At 50.2% G+C, this 22,764-nt stretch overlaps 1 protein-coding gene across 1 annotated transcript in view; it reads left to right on the top strand.

The window, feature by feature from the left end:
* SH3BGRL2 (SH3 domain binding glutamate rich protein like 2) overlaps positions 1-22,764 on the top strand; it is a 96,866-nt gene that overhangs the window by 27,862 nt on the left and 46,240 nt on the right. The window contains exon 4 of the mRNA XM_068165183.1: positions 4,863-5,212. Coding sequence (XP_068021284.1) covers positions 4,863-5,212 — 350 coding nt within the window. The remainder of the gene's footprint in view (positions 1-4,862; positions 5,213-22,764) is intronic.

Genomic DNA, 22,764 nt, shown 5'->3' with positions numbered 1-22,764 from the left:
AGCAGTAAAGTTCTGTTTAACCTTCCATGAAGATCTGGCATAACAATGAATCATTCCTAACCAGGAAATCTTCAGCAACTAACCCTTGTCTCCCATAAATTCACCTCTTCAGTCTTACAGAGCAGTGGTTCTGTACCTCCTGTAAACATGGGAAACTGCTCATAAATCATTCTAATGATGGCTTTAATTTATTACATTTCTTTTACGTAACTGAATGTGCTGTTTGGCCCTCAGGCCTCCAGAAATGTACAATAGAAGTGCAGTTAAATGTTCAAGGCCTCAGGACAAGTACCAGCAGCTGCTGCAGGATGGAGGATAACGGCCAGTCTTAACCTGTAGACCAGCTGAAAGTGCAAACTGTCAGACTGGATGTTAGGAAGAAGTTCTTCCCCATGAGGGTGGTGAGAGACTGGCACAGGTTGCCCAGGGAGGTGGTGGAAGCCTCATGCCTGGAGGTTTTTAAGGCCAGGCTGGACATGGCTGTGAGCAACCTGATCTAGTGTGAGGTGTCTCTGCTCATGGTAGGGGGAGTTGAAACTGGATGATCCTTGAGGTCCCTTCCAACCCTGACAGTTCTATGATTCTAATATTGTAATTCCATGCTATATATTCATGCTATGAGAGATTCAAATGCTACTAGCTGCAGTGAGTTGCCCTGATTCTGTTTGGTCTGCTTCAAACAAACAAATGTTGTTTCAACATTGGCCAAGAAGGCCAATGGGATCCTGGGGTACATTAAGAAAGTGTGTCTAGTAGATCCAGGGAGGTTCTCCTCCCCCTCTACTCTACCCTGGTGAGACCTCACCTGGAATACTGCATCCAGTTTTGGGCTCCCCAGTTCAAAAGGGACAGGTATCCAAGAGAGTCCAACAGAGGGCTACGAGGATGATGGAGGGACTGGAGCACTGCCCTGTGAGGAGAGGCTGAGATACCTGGGGCTGTTTAGTCTGGAGAGAAGACTGAGAGGAGATCATGGTATCATAGTATCAGATATCATAGTATCAGATATCATAGTATCAGAGCTGATTAGATCTGATAGATGTTTATAAATATCTGAGGGCTGGGTGTCAAGAGGGAGGGGACAGGCTCTGCTCAGTTGTACCCTGGGATAGGACAAGGGGCGATGGATATAAACTGCAGCACAGGAGGTTCCACCTCAACATGACTTCTTTCCTGTAAGGGTCACAAAGCACTGGAACAGGCTGTCCAGAGAGGTTGTGGAGTCTCCTATGGAGACTGTCAGGACCTGTCTGGATGCATTCCTGTGTGACCTATGCTAGATTCTCTGGTCCTGTTCTGGCAGGGGGGCTGGATTCAATGATCTCCAGAGGTCCCTTCCAACCCCTAACATCCTGTGATCCTGTGATGACAGTATGGCCAAACTAAAGCGTTAGAGCCAGTCTTTTCCAGTAGGGAGTAAATAGGGAAGTAAGTGAGAAGCAAACATCTCCATCTTCTAAAGAAAGCTTACAGAAACACTGGGAAACATGTTGTCAGAAATAATCCTGCAGTGTGAAGGAAATTCACTGAGTCATGGGGATTTTCCAGCAAAATCCTGTCATGGGTGCAGTGTGGTATCACCTGTCACTGACTGTTAACAACATGCTTGGAGTTATCTTACAAACCAACATTAAAAATGTCTTTCCTTTGCTCCTTTTGCTGGTCTTTGAGCAGCATTTAACCATTAAACGAGTGCTGGTCATGGTTTGGTGGTTCCCATGGCAGGAACTGCACTCAAATGAAGACAGGAGCACTGCAGCCAGAAAAATCTTCACCTTTGTACCCGAGTTTACTCAATGAAGTTTGCTCTTTTCAACAAGCACTCTCATAAAGCTTGAAGTCATGCCTTGTAATAAATCTTCACAGGATTGGTTCCTGAATTTTCATGACAGGATTGGAGTTCATATTGCTGATACTGAGATGCACTCCAAAGGACAGTGAAGCCTGCAAAAAGCCTCCCAATGATGAGACATAAATCAAGCCCAGAATGAGCAATGAACATCCTGATTATTTTTGGTGGCTGCTGGTAGGTAGCTTTCACAAGCCCCTGAAGGATGTCAAGAGAAATAATTAATCTTAGAATGTAAGGGATGCTTTAAGGACATATTGGGCAATGAGTTGAGGTCTGCTCTTACTCTGGACAGTGGAAATTCACTGAGGGCTGTGGCGACGCAAAGATGTGAAGAAGGCTGGCACTGCACACTTCACCATGGGGGTGAAACGGTGGGAAGGGAGAGTTTAATCAGAAGGAAGGAGTAACCATCTGGCTGCATGTAGGGAAGTAAGAGGATAAGGGTTACAACTGTAGTGACATGTATAAAGCTGCCAGCTATGGTTCTGAGTCTTTAAATGAGGATAGGCTGCGTCCTCACAGACCCAAAAGCTGATAAGGGCCATAGGGATTCTCCCCTCAATCATTTGCAGATGAGTTGACTGATGAAGGAGTTTTGAGGGTGATCTGCTTATCCTGTTGATTAATAACATCTGTTCCACAGCTGACAGTATTGAGAACTGTACATCTGTACCAGGGAGTGAAAGCAGACAGTGCTGACTGGCTCCTTTTAGATGTATGGTGTAGGAGAGCACTCTTGCCCAGTGGTTGACCTCCCTTGCATTGTCCCTTTTGCCTGCTGTGGTAGTTTTAGGCTGTACCTTTACAATTTTCCACAGATTTTAAACAGAAAGGGGTAAAATGTAAATAGAACACCATTGGGTGTAAAAAGGGAAATAATGATAAGTTCTAAACATTCCCATTGGACAGATAACAGACATAAAACTTCGACATGTAAACCTTCCTTCTCTCTTTTGGCTTCCTCACTCTGGGAGACACTAACTTGCTTCTGCTTGACCTTGGCTGTGTTCTTTGTTTTGGCTGAGTACCCTAACAAAATAACTCTCTGCTCTTTTCTCTTGTCCCTCTGTGTCCAGGGGCGTAAGGAGAGGGGCAGGGAGTGGGAAGCTGTTAGCAGCTCCCCTGGGTTTTGGGCCAAGGGGATTCTTGTGCTGCTTATAAACACTTGTAGATACTGTAATTACTTTATATTTTGTACATCTTCAATGCATTTCATTGTAGATTGCAGTTTTGCTTGTAAGTACAGCTTCATTTGCTTCCAACTGGGCTGGTCTGGCAATTTAATGTTGGGGGGAATTTTCAACCCACCACACCTGCCTGACAGGAACATGCCAGTGTGGTCTAGCCAGAAGAGCAACATTTTCCCACCCCTTCACTGCTGTAAACAGCAGCTAGCAAGGCTGGACTCAGGTTGAGCAGAACAGAGGTGGAGGCTCCATGTGAGGTAGGAATGCTGGGGGTGGCCTGGCAGGTTGAGCTGCCAGGGAGGAGCAACCCAGTGGTGGATGGGATGTGTTAGGAACTGTGGCAAGCAGGACCCGGGAAGTGATGGTGTCCCTGTACTCGGCACTGGTGAGGTCACACCTTGAGTACCGTGCTCAGTTTTAGCCCCTCACTACATGAAAGACATTGAGTTGCTGGAGTGTGTGCAGAGAGGGGCAACGAAGCTGGGGAAGGGTCTGCAGAACAAGTCTTATAAGGAGCAACTGTGGGAACTGGAGATAAGGAGGCTGAAGGGAGACCTCATTGCTCTCTACAAGTCCCTGAAAGGAGGTTAGAGTGAGTTGGTCTCTTCTCTCTAGTAAAAATTGACAAGAGGAAATGCCACCAGAGGAGGTCCAGGTCCAGAAGAAACCTATTCCCTGAAAGGATTCTCAAATACTGGAATAGGCTCCCCAGGGAGGTGGATGGAACCCCATCCCTGAGGTGTTTAAAAGACACAGAGATGTGGTGCTGAGGGTCACAGTTTATTAGAATAAACCTTTATTAGAATAAACCAAACCAGGTTGGAAGAGACCTTCAAGATCATCGTGTCCAAGCCATCAACCAATCCAACACCACCCAAACAGCTAACCCATGGCACCAAGCACCCCATCAAGTCTCCTCCTGAACACCTTCAATGACGGCGACTCCACCACCTCCCCAGGCAGCCCATTCCAATGGGCAATCACTCTTTCTGTATAGAACTTCTTCCTAACATCCAACCTGAACCTCCCCTGGCGCAGCCTGAGACTGTGTCCTCTTGTTCTGGTACTGGGTGCCTGGGAGAAGAGACCATCATCCGCCTGTCTACAACCTCCCTTCAGGTAGTTGTAGAGAGTGATAAGGTCACCCCTGAGTCTCCTCTTCTCCAGGCTAAGCAACCCCAGCTCCCTCAGCCTCTCCTCACAGGGCTGTGTTCCAAACCCCTCACCAACTTTGTTGCTCTTCTCTGGACTCATTCCAGCAAGTCAACCTCCTTCCTAAACTGAGGGGCCCAGAACTGGACACAGCACTCGAGGTGTGGCCTAACCAGTGCAGTGTCCAGGGGCAGAATGACCTCCCTGCTCCTGCTGGCCACACTGTTCCTGCTGCAGGCCAGGATGCCATTGGCCCTCTTGGCTGCCTGGGCACACTGCAGGCTCATGTTCAGCCTACCATCAACCAGCACCCCCAGGTCCCTCTCTGCCTGGCTGCTCTCAGCCACTCTGACCCCAGCCTGTAGCACTGCATGGTTTATCACCAGACTTGATAGAGTTAGAGAACGGTTGGACTCGATGATCTCAGAGGTCTTTTCCAACCATTCTGTGATTCCATGAACGTAAGCGCGTTGGTTGTTCGTCTTGCAGCGGGGCCAGCTTGACCTGCGGGCAGCACACCTGGAGGGTGGCACGAACAACATCTTGGCGTCTCAGCTGCGACGGGTGGCACTTGGCAGCCCCGGGCGCTGGGGCCGTGGCGGTTTGGGGCAGGCAGGCTGCAGACCTAGCCCGGTTTTGCCGGTGAAACGCAACCTGCCGCTCCCCATTAGGCGCAGAACTACAGCGCCCGTCGGCCCCTGCGCGCCGCCCCCACCTTTCCCGCCTGCCGCCGTTATCTCCTGTCAGCCGGGAGCCGGACCCGGCGCGCCCGAGCCGGGCTGCCGCCGCAGGCAAGGAGGCTGCTGCAGGTGCCGGCCGCCCTCAGAGGGACGGCAGCGGAGTGGAGCCCAGCGGCCTTGTCCCCGTCCCTGTCCGTGTCCCCGTCCCGCGCGTGGGAGCGGCGTTCCCCGCAGCCTCGCTGCCCCGTCCCGTCCGGTCCCGTCGCCGCGGCGGCGGCGCGGCTCATGAGGTGAAGATGGTGATCCGCGTCTTCGTCGCCTCCTCCTCGGGCTCGGTGGCGGTGAGTTGGGGGGGAGGGCGAGCGGCGGGATGGAGGGAGAGGAGCGGGGCGCGGGGGCCGCCTCGGCCGGGGCTCAGCCTCCGGGGCCGGGGATAGCGCCTAGCAAAGCCGCCCGGGGGGTGTCCGCCGCCGCTCGCCGTCCCCGCGGCTCCCGCACCTCGCCCCGCGCACCGCCGCGGAGCCGGGAGTCAGCGGGCTGCGGGGAGAGGCGGCTCTGAATCTGCCGGGGCTGCGTGTGCCAGGGGGTGAAAAAACAAACCCCAACTTCCCTCACTCCCCTCCCTCCTGAGAGGCCGCCGGAGCTTCACTTGTTCGTAAATTGCCTTTGGCAGACCAAGCCCTCCTGAAACCAATTCGTCGGGAACGAATATTGGGTGCGCTCAAAGGTGGTTGAGCTGGGCTAAACTTGCCCAGGTTTTGGGAGGGGGCTTAGCACCTCGGTGCAGAGGGAGATCACCCTGAGCCGCGCTGAACCCAGTCAGATGCTGTACCTCGGTGCCTGCCAACTACTGCAGGCTTAAATAATAAATTAAAGGAGAGCCTAGAGACAAACTTCAGGCCACTAACATCTCTCTGGAAAAGGTACAACTCCTTTCAAACTCGGTTTTGAAAGACATCACCCTGTCCCCTGCTTAATTGAAGCTCTTAGAGCGTTCTCTTGTTGAATTAATAATGCATGTGACCTGTGAATTCCTGTTTTTTCATATAAGGTGGCAGTTCTGGTTTCCATTAAGGCAATTTGAACGTAAGAGTTCGACTGAATTTGTTCTTTAATGAGAAAACATCAGCAGGCTTTAGAGATAATTGCTATTCTTTATGCTCCAGCGGTGAAGGCAGCAGCATTTTTGGCACTGGGGAAGGGTGTAGCACGGTGTTTTCCTGCCAGAGATTCGCTGCCTGTTCACCTACTTCAGCCTTTTACCGTGTGGTGCCTGTTTTCAGTTCAGTGGCACGGTGACAGGTATGTGTGCTGATACGTTTTGGCAGGAAGTGTTCAAAATGCTTAGTGGCTGTATTACAGCTAATAAAAACTAATTATCCATTTCAGTGGCCAACTGAGTAAACACAGAGCATCTTCAGAACTCTCTAATCCGTGTTCATCGAGCATCCATAATAGAAACATCTTCTCCCTGGCTTGGGCAGCTGGTTCATGCTGTGGTAGCTCAGCATTGCGAAGTTTACTTTGTGTTTCATCCTTTAGAGCTTGAACAATAAAACATAGAGGTTTTTGTTTAGGTTTTTTTTTGGGTGTTTTTCTTGGTTTTTTTACTGTGGAAGAGGGGAGAAAGAGCCACAGAACTAGGTCACCCAAATCTCCTGTTCTGACCAGCCTGCAAATAGGTTATTGATGGGAATTTTTGATTCTGTCCTCTCCTATCTCTGTCTCTGCCTGCAAGGTACATATCCTGTGGCAGCAGCGATTTAACTCTCTTCCCTATCTGTTAACCCAGCAAACCAAATCTGAGGCTGATAAGCAGTTTAATTTGCACATCAGTTCATTTTGCTGGCTTTGTTTCTGGGTTGAACAAGAAGGTGGCACATAGTACAGATAGCAGTTTGCATGCTTTCTTCATCTAGACAGCAGGATGCCCAAGCACAACCTAGCCAGAAAAGAACAGACAATTCAGTCATTGAAGGTACTGTTGTACAGCACCAGAGCTGTGACAAGTCTTTTCTGTCAGTTTATCTGTGTTATCTCATCATTCATGAACTTTCTATATGGACTAGGTTTCTGCTGTGCTCAGTTTTGCATCAGAGGCTTTTTTCCTGTGGACTTTGAAGGGAGTGCCCATAGAGGGACCTCGACCGACTGAACAGATGGGCGGAGTCCAACAGGATGGCATTCAACAAGCCCAAGTGCCAGGGGCTGCACTTTGGCCACAGCAAGCCCAGGCAGAGCTACAGGCTGGGGAGAGAGTGGCTAGAGAGCTGCCAAACAGAGAGGGACCTGAGGGTGCTGATTGACAGCTGCCTAAACATGAGCCAGCAGTGTGCCCAGGTGGCCAAGAAGGCCAATGGCATCCTGGCCTGTATTAGGAATAGTGTGGCCAGCAGGAGCAGGGAAGTCCTTGTGCCCCTGGACTCTGCATTGGTTAGGCCACACCTTGAGTCCTGTGTCCAGTTCTGGGCCCCTCAGTTTAAGAAGGACATCGAAACACTTGAAGGTGTCCAGAGAAGGGCAACAAGGCTGGGGAGAGGCCTTGAGCACAGCCCTGTGAGGAGAGGCTGAGGGAGCTGGGGTTGTTTAGCCTGGAGAAGAGGAGGCTCAGGGGTGACCTCATTGCTCTCTACAACTACCTGAAGGGAGGTTGTAGACAGGCAGAGGTTGGTCTCTTCTCCCAGGCAACCAGCACCAGAACAAGAGGACACAGTCTCAGGCTGCGCCAGGGGAAGTTTAGGCTGGAGGTGAGGAGAAAGTTCTTCACCGAGCGAGTTGTTCGTCATTGGAATGTGCTGCCCAGGGAGGTGGTGGAGTCACCATCCCTGGAGGTGTTCAAGAGGAGATTGGATGTGGCACTTGGTGCCATGGTCTAGTCATGAGGTGTGTGGTGAAAGGTTTGACTCGGTGATCTTTGAGATCCCTTCCAACCTTGGTGATACTGTGATCATGGCTAAGTAATTGAGGACAATGACCAATAAAAAATTACTATCATCTGGAGAAAAGAGCAGTTCCTGAATTGAAGGACCCCAAACATGAAAGTTTTAAACTTATTTTCATCCTCCTAGAACTAAACAGTCGTGAAAGCAAACAGAAGATGTTTGAGTCATGCAATTGCTTGTCATCTCCTCCAGCTGCCAGCACAACTATGTCAGCTACTTTTTGGGATCCTGTGCAAATCATGAGACAGGATTGATTTCCTTGTCCAGAGAAATGAGTACCCTTAGGCATCCTGCTCTGTGTCCTGATAAAACAGCATTTAGTTTCCACCTTCAGGCTCCTGCTTGTGAGAGGGATGTGGCTGATCTGACCTCCTGTCATCTGACCAAGAATGTCTCCATGTAGTACTTTCTGGTTAACTAAAAGCAATGTCAGAGTGATACAGAATCACTGAATCATCTCACTGGAGATCCTTTGTTAAGTTGCTCCTTATTTTGAAAATGAAAGTCCATCTCATCTCATCTCCAGAGTAAGATTTGGTTTTGTTCCCTCACCAGCAGTGTGCTGTTAAAGCAGGGACGTTTCACAGAATCACAGAACACAGAATGTCAGGGGCTGGAAGGGACCTTAAAAGATCATCCAGTCCAACCCCCACTGCCAGAGCAGCATCACCTAGAGCAGGATCACACAGGAACACAGCCAGGCTGCTCTTGAATATCTCCAGAGAGGGACACTCCACAACCCCCCTGGGCAGCCTGATCCAGTGTTCAGTCACCCTCACAAGGAAAAAAAAAACTTTCCTCCTGTTTCTGTGGAGTTTCCTATGCCTCAACTTCCACCACTGCCCCTTGTGCTGGCATTGGGCATCACCCAGCAGTGCCTGATGCCATCCTCTTGGCACTCACCCTTTACATCTCCATAAACATGAATGAGGTCACCCCTTAATCTCCTCTTCTCCAATCTAAAGAGCCCCAGCTCCCTCAGGCTCTCCTCATAAGGAAGATGTTCCACTCCCCTAACCATTTTTGTGTCTTTGTGCTGGACTCTTTCAAGCAGTTCCCTGAGGTCCTTCTTGAACTGAGTGGCCCAGAACTGAATGTGATATTTCAGATGTGGCCTCACCAAGGCAGAGTAGAGGGGGAGGACTACTAACCACAGCCCTTCTAATCCACCCCAGAATGGCATTGGCCTTCTTAGTCACAAGAGCACATTGCTGAAACCTTCAGAATACTCAGGTCAAATGATAGGCATTGAGGTAAAACATTCCTGAAGAACTACACTGGCTGGGTGGTCAGCAAAGGCATTCAGTTGGCATAACTGCAACTTTCCCTGGAAACTCTGGAAAATGTGTTTCCATTCTGGAATTGATTTTGTGCCGAAGAAGATAAAAATATGCAATGGTCACACACAGTTCTGAGAGTTCAGTGCTTGAAGTGGAGAATGAGAAAAGTAAATACAATTGGTGTGGAAGAGAAGCAGCTGGCAGCAAGGTGAATATTCCCTCCATTTGTTCTTGGACTTCTCGCTGCAGCATCTTGTTTGCATTAACCCTGAGAGGTTAATGGTGTGATTTTTGTTGTTCTAGACACCAAGAGGTAAATAGTAGCAACTGTTTGGTGGGTTTTTTTCTCTTTTTTTCCCCTTTTTTTTTCTTTTCTTTAAATCAAACTTGCCAGTATAAATACTTCATGACCTATAAAGAGCTCACAGATTCCAAAGCCTTGTCGTCTTCAGTGAACTAGAAACGCTGTGTCCAGCAGGAGCAGGGAGGGGATTGTGCCCTGGTACCCAGCTCTGGGGAGGCCACACCTTCAGCAGTGTTTCCAGTTTTGGGCACCACAATACAGGAGAGGTGTGGAGGTGCTGGAGCCAGGGCAGAGGAGGGCAAGGAAGCTGTCAAGGGCCTGGATAACAAATCTGATGAAGAGCAACTGAAGGAGCTGGGGATGGTTAGTGTGAAACAGAGGAGGCTGAGGGGAGACCTCATTGCTGTCTACAACCCCCTGAAAGGAGGTTGTGGAGAGGCTGCTGCTGGTCTCTTCTCCCAGGGCATCAGTGACAGAACAAGAGGGAATGGCCTCAAGCTGTGACTGGGAAGGTTTAAACTGGACATTAGGAAACATTTGTTGATGGCAAGAGTGGTCAGGCCTTGGAATGTGCTACCCAGGGAGGTGGTTGAGTCCCCAGGCCTGGCTGTGTTTCCAGGTGGTTTGGATGTGGTGCTTGGGGCTATGGTTTAGGGGTGACCCTTGTAGAGGAGGGTTGTGGGTTGGACTTGGTGCACCTGAGGGTCTTTTCCAACCTGAATGTTTCTGTCATTTCTGTGACTGAGGGTTTATCTGTATGGATGTTGTAGACCAGTTCCTGGTACCTTGTGGGAAGGGAGGAGAGAGAGGCAGTGTGTGTACATTTGTAAATAACCTCGTGTTGTTTTGAGCTTGCTTTAAGCAGGGGAATTCTGTGAAGAGGCAGGCAGGCATGTTTTGGCAAGTCTTGCAGTCCCCTGCTTTTTCTGACCTGAATTTCTACTCACTGGTAAGCTGAGTCTCCAGTTCCAAGGACTTCTTTGTGGGAGCAGGGAGGCAGGCTTTTCTACTCCTCCCTGATAAGGACAATCGGTGTCCTTTTGTTCTCTGGAGACTGGCTGCTTTAAAAGCAGTTGTTTACTTTTCTCCCTCAGCAGTGGTTCACTGTTTTCAGGAGGTAGTTTATGTCCTCGTTTTTCACCAAATCACTCCAAGGTGGCTGTCAGTTAATCGGTTTCACCTTTTCCAGTCCATCAATCAAAACCTAACTCTTGTGCTCCTGTGCTGTGTATTGACTCAGGTAAATGATTGGCACTGTCCAGTCACAGGGAAACCGTAGTATGAGCTGAGTAACTAACACTGTGCCTGGAATTCCTTCTTATCTGGGCATGCCCAAACAGACCTCTTGCAGGCAGAGGACTGAAAATCGATCAAGTAAGGGGAATGTCATTGAAGAGCTTGCAAATAATGGAGAAACTTGAAACAGTATCTGAAGGGGGCCTACAGGAAGGCTGGGGAGGGACTGCTCAGGATCTCAGGGAGTGATAGGACTAGGGGGAATGGAATGAAGCTGGAGGTGGGGAGATTGAGGCTGGAGGTGAGGAGGAAGTTCTTCCCCATGAGAGTGGTGAAGCCCTGGAATGGGTTGTCCAGGGAGGTGATTGGGGCTCTGTACCTGGAGGTGTTTAAGTCCAGGCTGGCTGAGGCTCTGGCCAGGCTGATGTAGTGTGGGGTGTCCCTGCCCATGGCAGGGGGGTTGGAACTAGATGATCCTTGTGGTCCCTTCCAACCCTGACTGATACTATGATACTATGGTAAGTGACTCACTTGTACTTTCTCCTCTGTGGTAACATTTCTTCCCTTGGAGTTTGAGCTGTTAAGCTGAACAGATACCCTAGGGAAGCTGCTGAAATAGTGGACAACAGATAGAATATCCTCTGACCAGTGAGTGAGATGTGAAACACTTTCCCATCTGTGTGCTCATGAGATGTGACTAACACATAACTGAAATTCATTGATTCACAGAATCATAGAATGGTTAGGGTTGGAGGGGACCTTAAAGATCATAGTATCATAGTATCAGTCAGGGTTGGAAGGGACCACAAGGATCATCTAGTTCCAACCCCCTGCCATGGGCAGGGACACCCCACACTAGAGCAGCCTGGCCAGAGCCTCAGCCAGCCTGGGCTTAAACACCTCCAGGGACAGGGCCTCAACCACCTCCCTGGACAACCCATTCCAGGGCTTCACCACTCTCATGGGGAAGAACTTCCTCCTCCCCTCCAGCCTGAATCTCCCCACCTCCAGCTTCATTCCATTCCCCCTAGTCCTATCACTACCTGAGATCCTGAGCAGTCCCTCCCCAGCCTTCCTGTAGGCCCCTTCAGATACTGGAAGGCCACAATGAGGTCACCTGGGAGCCTTCTCTTCTGCAGACTGAACAGCCCCAACTCCTTCAGTCTGTCCTCATAGCAGAGCAGCTCCAGCCCTCTGCTCATCCTCGTGGCCCTTCTCTGAACACCTTCCAGCACCTCCATATCATCTAGTTCAAACCCACATGCAGGGAGACCTTCCACCAGACCAGGTTGTTCAAGTCCTCATCCAATCTGGTCTTGAACACCTCCAGAGAGGGGGGCTTCCACAACATCTCTGGGCAACCTATTTCAGTGTTTCACTACCCTCACTGTAAAGACTTTCTTTTGACTCTCCAGTCTAAATCTACCCTCCTCAAGCTTCAATCCATCCCCTTTCCTCCTATCATTACAATTGACTCCATTTAATTCCATTAATCCCATTTCTCAAATTAATTCCATTTAGACTGCAAGGGCAAGTGCTGCTCAGCCTCTGAGAACATGTTTAAGGGGACAGGAGGCTTTGGGAGGAACAGCACCAACCTGCAGTGAGTTTTAAATGGCCAAATGAGCAAAACCTGGAGTTTGATTCTTGCTCCAGAAGAGAACTATGGATTGTTGGTGAGGAAGCTTGATGAGATAGGTGGAGTTAGAGTTGCATTGTTTCTGTAGCAAATATTGATTCAATGAGAAGAAAGCTCTGCTTTGGTTTATGTGGAGGTCACCCAAGCTGGAATGGCTTCAGCATCACAGCACACAACGTCAGAATGTCAGAGTAACTGCAGTCGTGTTCGCTTGGCTCACGTGTCGGTGGGCAGTGGACTGAAGACAAACACAATGCTGAAGTGCTAAAGGCTGAGCTTGCCTCCCAGCCACAATAATCAATCTGAACTCCACCTTTGTTTGTACAAAGTCACTGTAGCTCTACATTTCTCATAGCCCTACTCAGGAAGAATGTGCTTCTTGTTGAGAGGTGTGGAATGGACTAACTTGACACATCCAAGTGCCAGGTTCTGCACATTGGCCACAGCAACCCCATGCAGAGCTACAGGCTGGGGTCAGAGTGGCTGAGAGCAGCCAGGCAGAGAGGGACCTGGGGGTGCTGGTTGATGGTAGGCTGAACATGAGCCTGCAGTGTGCCCAGGCAGCCAGGAGGGCCAATGGCATCCTGGCCTGCATCAGGAACAGTGTGGCCAGCAGGAGCAGGGAGGTCATTCTGCCCCTGTACACTGCACTGCTTAGGCCACACCTCGAGTCCTGTGTCCAGTTCTGGGCCCCTCAGTTTAGGAAGGAGGTTGACTTGCTGGAGCGAGTCCAGAGAAGGGCAACGAAGTTGGTGAGGGGTTTGGAACACAGCCCTGTGAGGAGAGGCTGAGGGAGCTGGGGTTGCTTAGCCTGGAGAAGAGGAGACTCAGGGGTGACCTTATTGCTCTCTACAACTACCTGAAGGGAGGTTCTAGCCAGGCAGAGGTTGGTCTCTTCTCCCAGGCACCCAGTACCAGAACAAGAGGACACAGTCTCAAGCTGTGCCAGGGGAGGTTCAGGCTGGAGGTCAGGAAGAAATTCTACTGAGAGAGAGTGATTGCCCATTGGAATGGGCTGCCTGGGGAGGTGGTGGAGTCACCATCCCTGGAGGTGTTCAGGAGGAGACTTGATGGGGTGCTTGGTGCCATGGGTTAGTTGTTTAGATGGGTTGGATTGGTTGATGGGTTGGGCATGATGATCTTGAAGGTCTCTTCCCATCTGGTCTATTCTATTCTATTCTATTCTACAGAATGCTGGGACGTGCCCAGAGAAGGGCCACAGGGATGAGCAGAGGGCTGGAGCTCCTCTCCTGTGAGGACAGACTGAGGGAGTTGGGGCTGTTCAGTCTGGAGAAGAGAAGGCTCTGAGGAGACCTTAATGTGGCCTTCCATTATCTGAGGGGGGCTACAAGAAAGCTGGGGAGGGAGTTTTTAGGGATTCAGGGAGTGATAGGATTAGGGGGAATGAAACAAAACTAGAAATGGGTAGATTCAGATTGGATGTTGGGTGGAAACTGAAGGGGCATTGGTTTTAAACTGGAGCAGGGGAAATTTAGGCTGGACATAAGGAAGAAGTTCTTTACAGTGAGAGTTGTGAAATACTGGAACAGATTGCCCAGGGCCTGCATGGTGTCATGAGCAGGAGGACTGTTTCTGACCTTTGATCTCAATTGCAGCTGTAATAAAATTTCCAAGGAGGCACTGTGCTGCCTGGGTTTCTGAAGACTGTTTGGGGAGTGTGTTTTGACTCTCCACATACCTACCTGAACAGGAAATGTACAAGATATATAGAGGAAATGTGCAGGAATGTGGTTCACTGTCTCTAACAGCTATGTAGTGACAGAATCACAGGATAGGATAGAATAGACCAGACCAGGTTGGAAGAGACCTTCAAGATCATCGTGTCCAACCTATCACCCAACACCACCAAATAACCTAACCCATGGCACCAAGCACCCCATCGAGTCTCCTCCTGAACACCTCCAGTGATGGTGACTCCACCACCTCCCCAGGCAGCCCATTCCAATGGGCAATCACTCTCTCTGTATAGAACTTCTTCCTCACCTCCAGCCTAAACCTCCCCTGGGTGCAGCTTGAGACTGTGTCCTCTTGTTCTGGTGCTGGCTGCCAGGGAGAAGAGACCAACCTCTGCCTGTCTGCAACCTCCCTTCAGGTAGTTGTAGAGAGCAATAAGGTCAACCCTGAGCCTCCTCTTCTCCAGGCTAAGCAGCCCCAGCTCCCTCAGCCTCTCCTCACAGGGCTGTGTTCCAAACCCCTCACCAACTTCGTTGCCCTTCTCTGGACTCGTTCCAGCAAGTCAACCTCCTTCCTAAACTGAGGGGCCCAAAATCAACCAGCTTGGAAGAGACCTTCAAGATCATTCAGTCCAACTGATCACCCAACCTTACCTAATCAGCTAGACCATGGCACATTATCATTAAATATTTGGAATATATTCACATGGGCTGGAGAGAGTGAAATGAATGTGCTGCCCAGGGAGGTGGTGGAGTCACCATCACTGAAGGTTTTCAGGAAGAGACTGGATGGGGCACTTGGTGCCATGGTTTAGTTGATTAGGTGGTATTGGGTGATAGGTTGGATTTGATGATCTCAAAGGTCTTTTCCAACCTGGTTAATTCTACTCTATTCTACCTCTTCTCTTCTAATTCTCTTCTCTTCTAATTCTCTTCTCTTCTAATTCTCCTCTCTTCTCTCTTCTCTCTCTCTTCTCTCTTCTCTCTTCTCTCTTCTCTCTTCTCTCTTCTCTCTTCTCTCTTCTCTCTTCTCTCTTCTCTCTTCTCTCTTCTCTCTTCTCTCTTCTCTCTTCTCTCTCTTCTCTCTTCTCTCTTCTCTTCTCCTCTTCTCTCTTCTCTCTTCTCTCTTCTCTCTCTCTCTTCTCTCTTCTCTCTTCTCTCTTCTCTCTTCTCTCTTCTCTCTCCTCTCTCTCTTCTCTCTCTCTCTCCTCTCTCCTCTCTCCTCTCTCCTCTCTCCCTCTCTCCCCTCTCCCCTCTCCCCTCTCCCCTCTCCCCTCTCCCCTCTCCCCTCTCCCCTCTCCCCCTCTCCCCTCTCCCCTCTCCCCTCTCCCCTCTCCCCTCTCCCCTCTCCATCCCCTCTCCCTCTCCCCTCTCCCTCTCCCCTCTCCCCTCTCCCCTCTCCCCCTCTCCCCCTCTCCCCCTCTCCCCTCTCACCCTCTCCCCTCTCCCCCTCTCCCCTCTCCCCTCCCCTCTCCCCTCTCCCCTCCTCCCCTCTCCCCTCTCCCCTCTCCCCTCTCCCCTCTCCCCCTCTCCCCTCTCCCCTCTCCCCTCTCCCCTCTCCCTCTCCCCTCTCCCCCTCTCCCCTCTCCCCTCTCCCCTCTCCCCCTCTCCCCTCTCTCTTCTCTCTTCTCAATGTATAGATTGGACTGGATGATCTTGAAGGTCTCTTCCAACCTGGTTGATTCTATGCTTCTAAATGAGTACTAAAATGCAACTTGTTCATTTTGAGAAGGTTTTGCCCTCTGTTTTCCTACAGAGTATAGCTATGTCAAAGTGCAAGTCCATGGGTGAGCATCCTTCAGTGATGGTGACCTATCCTTCTTACACTTCTATCCCTATCATCAAAGCCTAGGAGATTTTTTTTTTCCTCACCCTAGTCACAGTGTCAGCAATCACAGGAGGTCAGGTCTAATGGGATTTAATGTGAGTGGAAGACAGTTCCAGAGGAAGTCCTTCCCCCAGAGAAAGCAAAATTAAGAATGTAATTATATGGTTTTGGTTTGGAACAAAATGTTAGTTGGAATAAAAATGTTATTTAGAGCAGAAAATATTATTTGGGTTACAGAGACAGTGCAGGTAGTGTGCTGGGCACGAGCCCAAAAGGGCATCCACACAACTTGGGTCAGAGTGGCTGGAGAATGGCCAGGCAGAAAGGCACCTGGGGGTGCTGGTTGACAGTAGGCTGAACATGAGCCAGCAGTGTGCCCAGGTGGCCAGGAAGGCCAATAGCATCCTGGCCTGCATCAGGAACAGTGTGGCCAGCAGGAGCAGGGAGGTCATTCTGCCCTGTGCTCAGCACTGGTTAGGCCACACCTTGAGTCCTGTGTCCAGTTCTGGGCTCCTCAATTTAAGAAGGACATTGAGACACTTGAAGGTGTCCAGAGAAGGGCAACAAAGTGGGGAGGGGTCTGGAGCACAGCCCTGTGAGGAGAGGCTGAGGGAGCTGGGGTTGCTTAGCCTGGAGAAGAGGAGGCTCAGGGGAGACCTTATTAGAATAAACCTTTATTAGAATAAACCAAACCAGGTTGGAAGAGACCTTCAAGATCACCGTGTCCAACCCATCAATCAATCCAACCCTCCCAAACAGCTAACCCATGGCACCAAGCACCCCATCAAGTCTCCTCCTGAACACCTCCAGTGATGGTGACTCCACCACCTCCCCAGGCAGCCCATTCCAAAGCGCTATCACTCTTTCTGTATAGAACTTCTTCCTAACATTATTGCTGTCTACAACTCCCTGAAGGGAGGTTGTAGCCAGGTGGCGGTTGGTCTCTTCTCCCAGCACCAGAACAAGAGGACACAGTCTCAAGCTGTGCCAGGGGAGGTTCAGGCTGGATGTTAGGAAGAAATTCTTCCCAGCGAGAGAGATTGGCCATTGGAATGTGCTGCCCAAGGAGGTGGTGGAGTCACCATCCCTGGAGGTGTTTAAGAAGAGCCTGAATGAGGCACTTGGTGCCATGGTTTTGTTGATTAGATGGTGTTAGGTGACAGGTTGGGCTTCATGATCTCAAAGGTCTTTTCCAGCCTGGCTGATTCTGTATTTTTTAATGTCCTTAATAAGGAAAAGTACTGAAGTAACAACTAACTTGCATCTAATTTATTAGTGCAGATTACTTTTGTGATTGCTTTTTGGGTTCTTTATTTATTTCCCACACTTTTTGAGGTGTGAAATGAAAATTACATTGGGCACATCTCTCACCTGCCTGTTGTCTTCAAGGGTATGACCTAGGAGGAAAGGCAAGGAGTGAAGCATATGCCAGTCTTTGGTTGTCCTCACTTCCTTGTCTGGCACTAGCACACCAACATACAAACTGCCACAGCCACAGCTGTCACTGTCACATTATCTTCTGCCAACGTTGCTTCTGCAGAGGGAGGCTCCAGCAGAGGGACAAGGCTGGTAGCTCTCATGCTGTAACAGACTGGCTCGCTGCACTGGTGGCTGCAGTGCTGCCTGACCTGGAGATCTTGGTACCAGCAACTTTAATTTGGGATGTCATTCAACAAGTCCAAGTGCCAGGTGCTGCACTTTGGCCACAACAACCCCATGCAGAGCTACAGGCTGGGGTCAGAGTGGCTGAGAGCTCCCAAACAGAGAGGGACCTGGGGGTGCTGATTGACAGCTGCCTAAACATGAGCCAGCAGTGTGCCCAGGTGGCCAAGAAGGCCAATGGCATCCTGGCCTGCATTAGGAATAGTGTGGCCAGCAGGAGCAGGGAAGTCATTGTGCCCCTGTACTCTGCTTTGGTTAGGCCACACCTTGAGTCCTGTGTCCAGTTCTGGGCCCCTCAGTTTAAGAAGGACATTGAGACACTTGAAGGTGTCCAGAGAAGGGCAACAAGGCTGGGGAGAGGCCTTGAGCACAGCCCTGTGAGGAGAGGCTGAGGGAGCTGGGGTTGTTTAGCCTGGAGAAGAGGAGGCTCAGGGGTGACCTCATTGCCCTCTACATCTACCTGAAAGGTGGTTGTGGCCAGGAAGGGGATGGTCTCTTCTCCCAGGCAACCAGCACCAGAACAAGAGGACACAGTCTTAAGCTGTGCCAGGGGAAGTTTAGGCTGGAGGTGAGGAGAAAGTTCTTCACCGAGCGAGTCATTGGCCATTGGGATGTGCTGCCCAGGGAGGTGGTGGAGTCACCATCCCTGGAGGTGTTCAAGAGGGGATTGGATGTGGCACTTGGTGCCATGGTCTAGTCATGAGGTCTGTGGTGACAGGCTGGACTCGATGATCCTCGAGGTCCCTTCCAACCTTAGTGATACTGTGATACTGTGATCTGGTGAAATTCAAATTTAAAGCAGTGGTTTTTTTTCCATGTGCAGCCTACTGCAGGCTGAGTGTCTGGTTTTTTGTCACTAGAAATGTTGCTCTGCCAAGGGACATTCACAGAATCATAGAATTGTTAGAATTGGAAGGGACCTCAAGGATCATCCAGTTCCAAACCTCCTGCCATGGGCAGGGACACCTCACACTACAGCAGGTTGCTCACAGCCACATCCAGCCTGGCCTGAAAATCCTCCAGGCATGAGGCTTCCACCACCTCCCTGGGCAACCTGTGCCAGTCTCTCACCACCCTCATGGGGAAGAAGTTTTTCCTAACATCCAATCTGAATCTACCCATTTCTAGTTTTGTTCCATTCCCCCCAGTCCTGTCACGCCTTGACTTTCTTGTAGCCTCCTTCAGATACTGGAAGGCCACAATTAGGTCTCCTCAGATCCTTCTCTTCTCCAGACTGAACAGCCCCAACTCCCTCAGTCTGTCTCCATAGGAGAGCAGCTCCAGCCCTCTGATCATTCTGGTGACCCTTCCCTGGACACCTTCCAGCACCTCCAGATCCTTCCTGTAACAGAGGCTCCAGAACTGGACATAGTGCTCCAGGTGTGGTTCCAGCAGAGTGGAGTAGAGGGGGAGAATCCCCTCCCTGGCCCTGCTGGCTCTGCTTCTCTTGCTGCAGCCCAGGCTCTGCTTGGCTCTCTGGGCTGCAAGTGCTCACTGCTGGCTCCTGTTGAGCTTCTCATCCCCCAGCACCCCCAAGTCCTTTTCCTCAGGGCTGCTCTCCAGCCAGTCCCTGTGTAGCCATTATCAGTGCTGGGGGATGAACTGAATTCCATTATGTTTGGGCATCCCAGAACTGCTTTCCCAAAATCTGTTTGACTGTTCTTCTGTAAACTCCAGTCAGATATTCACTTCCTTTCCAAGTTGGTTTTTTTTGTCCTAAAGAAGTCTTATTTGGGCAAAATATGCTAAGCACCAGAGATATTCTTTTTTTATAGTTTAGCTAAGAATCTTTGTGAAAAAAAAGGCTACTCCCAAGTTGAATTCAGGTCACTGCTGGGCTAATGTGAATCCTGTGCTCTGCAGTCATTTACTGAGCTGGTGGTGCCTAGTGGGGGTGAGTTCATGTAAGGTGTGATCCAAAGCTCATTGAAATTGGTGAAACCATCTTCAGTGACCCTCTGGGCTTTCATCCAAGCCAACTGGCTTCCAGGCTCACCACTGAACCTCAATGGTGTCTCATGTGTGTGAAAAGTTCAGAGCTCTGATCATGTGTATTGTTCTAAATGTTTTATTCATGCATGTAAATGGTGCAATGCTGCTGGCTCCAACTAGGCACTGCTTGAGTACTGTCTGCAGACATAATGTGTCCTCATTAGCAGGGAGGAGAAATGAACCTCAGGATATAATCTTCTACCAACAATGAAAGAATGAGCTTGTGGAAGGGTTCTGTTAGACTCCCAAGCTTCTGTCCTTGGGCAAACTGTACTCTGCACTGGTTAGGCCACACCTTGAGTCCTGTGTCCAGTTCTGGGCCCCTCAGTTTAGGAAGGAGGTTGAGTTGCTGGAATGAGTCCAGAGAAGAGCAACAAAGTTGGTGAGGGGTTTGGAACACAGCCCTGTGAGGAGAGGCTGAGGGAGCTGGGGTTGCTTAGCCTGGAGAGGAGGAGACTCAGGGGAGACCTTATTGCTCTCTACAACTACCTGAAGGGAGGTTGTAGACAGGCAGAGGTTGGTCTCTTCTCCCAGGCAGCCAGCACCAGAACAAGAGGACACAGTCTCAGGCTGCACCAGGGGAGGTTTAGGTTGGATGTCAGGAAGGAGTTCTATACAGAGAGAGTGATTGCCCATTGGAATGGGCTGCCTGGGGAGGTGGTGGAGTCACCATCCCTGGAGGTGTTCAGGAGGAGACTTGATGGGGTGCTTGGTGCCATGGGTTAGCTGTTTGGGTGGGTTGGATTGGTTGATGGGTTGGACACGATGATCTTGAAAGTCTCTTCCAACATGGTTTGGTTTATTCTAAATAAAGGTTAAAGGTAAATGAAATGGAATGATATGAAATGAAACCATGGCAAGATTGCTCAGGGCCACGTCAGGTTTGACTTTGAATGTCTCCAGGCTTGGGGATGTCTCCAGGGATGGAAACTTGTTTTGCCCTGTTCCTCTCTCTGTTCTCAGAAGGCATAGTGCATGGTGCATGTGTCCAGGTCTGGGCCCCTCAGTTTAAGAAGGACATTGAGACACTTGAAGGTGTCCAGAGAAGGGCAACAAGGCTGGGGAGAGGCCTTGAGCACAGCCCTGTGAGGAGAGGCTGAGGGAGCTGGGGTTGTTTAGCCTGGAGAAGAGGAGGCTCAGGGGTGACCTCATTGCCCTCTACAATGACCTGTAAGGTGGTTGTAGCCAGGAAGGGGTTGGTCTCTTCTCCCAGGCAACCAGCACCAGAACAAGAGGACACAGTCTCAAGCTGCACCAGGGGAGGTTTAGACTCGAGGTGAGGAGAAAGTTCTTCACCGAGCGAGTCATTGGTCATTGGAATGTGCTGCCCAGGGAGGTGGTGGAGTCACCATCCCTGGAGGCGTTCAAGAGGGGATTGGATGTGGCACTTGGTGCCATGGTCTAGTCATGGGATCTGTGTTGATAGGTTGGAGTCAATGATCCTTGAGGTCTCTTCCAACCTTAGTTATACTGTGATAGTGTGAAATGTTTGGGGGAGAAAAACCAGTCCAGTGTAGCAACATCATCAGTAGGTCTGCCTTTGGGAGAGGCAACCTCAGCAGGGGCTGGAGATCATTTTCTTGTTCTTTCCTGTGGGAAGGGTCAGAAGCCTACAAACCCGATAATCTGTGGTTAAAATAAGTCCAAAATGGATCTTCATGGGAGATGAGGCTGACTCACAAACCACATTCTAGGCAAGAGAGTTGAGGTTCATAGTATCAGTCAGGGTTGGAAGGGACCACAAGGATCAGCTAGTTCCAACCCCCCTGCCATGGGCAGGGACACCCCACACTACATCAGCCTGGCCACAGCCTCAGCCAGCCTGGGCTTAAACACCTCCAGGGACAGGGCCTCAACCACCTTCCTGGACAACCCGTTCCAGGGCTTCACCACTCTCATGGAGAAGAACTTCCTCCTCCCCTCCAGCCTGAATCTCCCCACCTCCAGCTTCCTTCCATTCCCCTTAGTCCTATCACTACCTGAGATCCTGAGAAGTCCTTCCCCAGCCTTCCTGTAGCCCCCTTCAGATCCTGGAAGGCCACAATGAGGTCACCTGGGAGCCTTCTCTTCTGCAGACTGAACAGCCCCAACTCATTCAGTCTGTCCCCATAGGAGAGGTGCTCCAGCCCTCTGCTCATCCTCGTTGCCCTTCCCTGGACACCTTCCAGCACCTCCAGATCCCTCTTGTAATAGGGGCTCCAGAACTGGAGGCAGTACTCCAGGTGGGGTCTCCCCAGAGCTGAGCAGAGGGGGAGGATCACCTCCCTTGCCCTGCTGGCCACACTTCTCCTGCTGCAGCCCAGGAGCTGATTGGCTTTGCGGGCTGCCTGGGGAGGTGGTGGAGTGGCCGTCATTGGAGGTGTTCAGGAGGAGACTTGATGGGGTGCTTGGTGCCATGGGTTAGTTGTTTGGGTGGGTTGGATTGGTTGATGGGTTGGGCATGATGATCTTGAAGGTCTCTTCCAACCTGGTTTGGTTTGTTTGTTTGGTTTGTTTGTTCCTAAAAGAAATTATTTCTGTCTCTTTAAGGAGGGAAGAGAAAACCACCTGGATTTTGCAACAGTAAATGAGCTTATTTAATCTAAATTTAATATTATACTTCCCTATGAAATAACTGCATTGGGCACAGAGGAAGGGGAATAACTCTCTTGCTGGCTTATTTATGAAGAGAAGCTCTTAGGAGATGTATGGTGTTCAGTTACTCAAGTGTCTCATCAATGACAGCTTGCCCTTGCATTGTTGCCCATCTCCCTTGGGCAACACAGACCTTGGCTTGACATTTAAGGGTTCCAGGATTAGTTGTTGATAGCTTTGCTCTTTTACTTCTTGATAACTCATCCCCACCATTCCTGTAAGACAATATGGAAAACTGCAATGAGATGTTTCTCATTTTACTGTGAGGAATACAGAATTAGCCAGGCTGGAAAAGACCTTTGAGATCATCAAGTCCAACCTGTAAGGAATAGAATGGAATAAACCAGGTGGGAAGAGACCTTCAAGATCATCGTGTCCAACCTATCACCCAACACCACCTAATCCATGGCACCAAGCACCCCATCAAGTCTCCTCCTGAACACCTCCAATGATGGTGACTCCACCACCTCCCCAGGCAGCCCATTCCAATGGGCAACCACTCTCTCTGTGTAAAACTTCCTCCTAACTTCCTCCTAAACTCCAGCCTAAACCTCCCCTGGTGCAGCCTGAGACTGTGTCCTCTTGTTCTGGTGCTGGCTGCCTGGAAGAAGAGACCAACCTCTGCCTGTCTACAACCTCCCTTCAGGTAGTTGTACAGAGTGATAAGGTCACCCCTGAGCCT

The sequence above is a fragment of the Melanerpes formicivorus genome, unplaced genomic scaffold (assembly GCF_026170545.1).
Source record: "Melanerpes formicivorus ecotype bairdi unplaced genomic scaffold, bMelFor1.0.p_v2 SCAF_85, whole genome shotgun sequence".
In the NCBI taxonomy this organism is placed as follows: domain Eukaryota; kingdom Metazoa; phylum Chordata; class Aves; order Piciformes; family Picidae; genus Melanerpes; species Melanerpes formicivorus.
The sequence above is the reverse complement of the archived record's forward strand: the minus strand, read 5'-3'. Positions and strand labels throughout refer to the sequence as shown.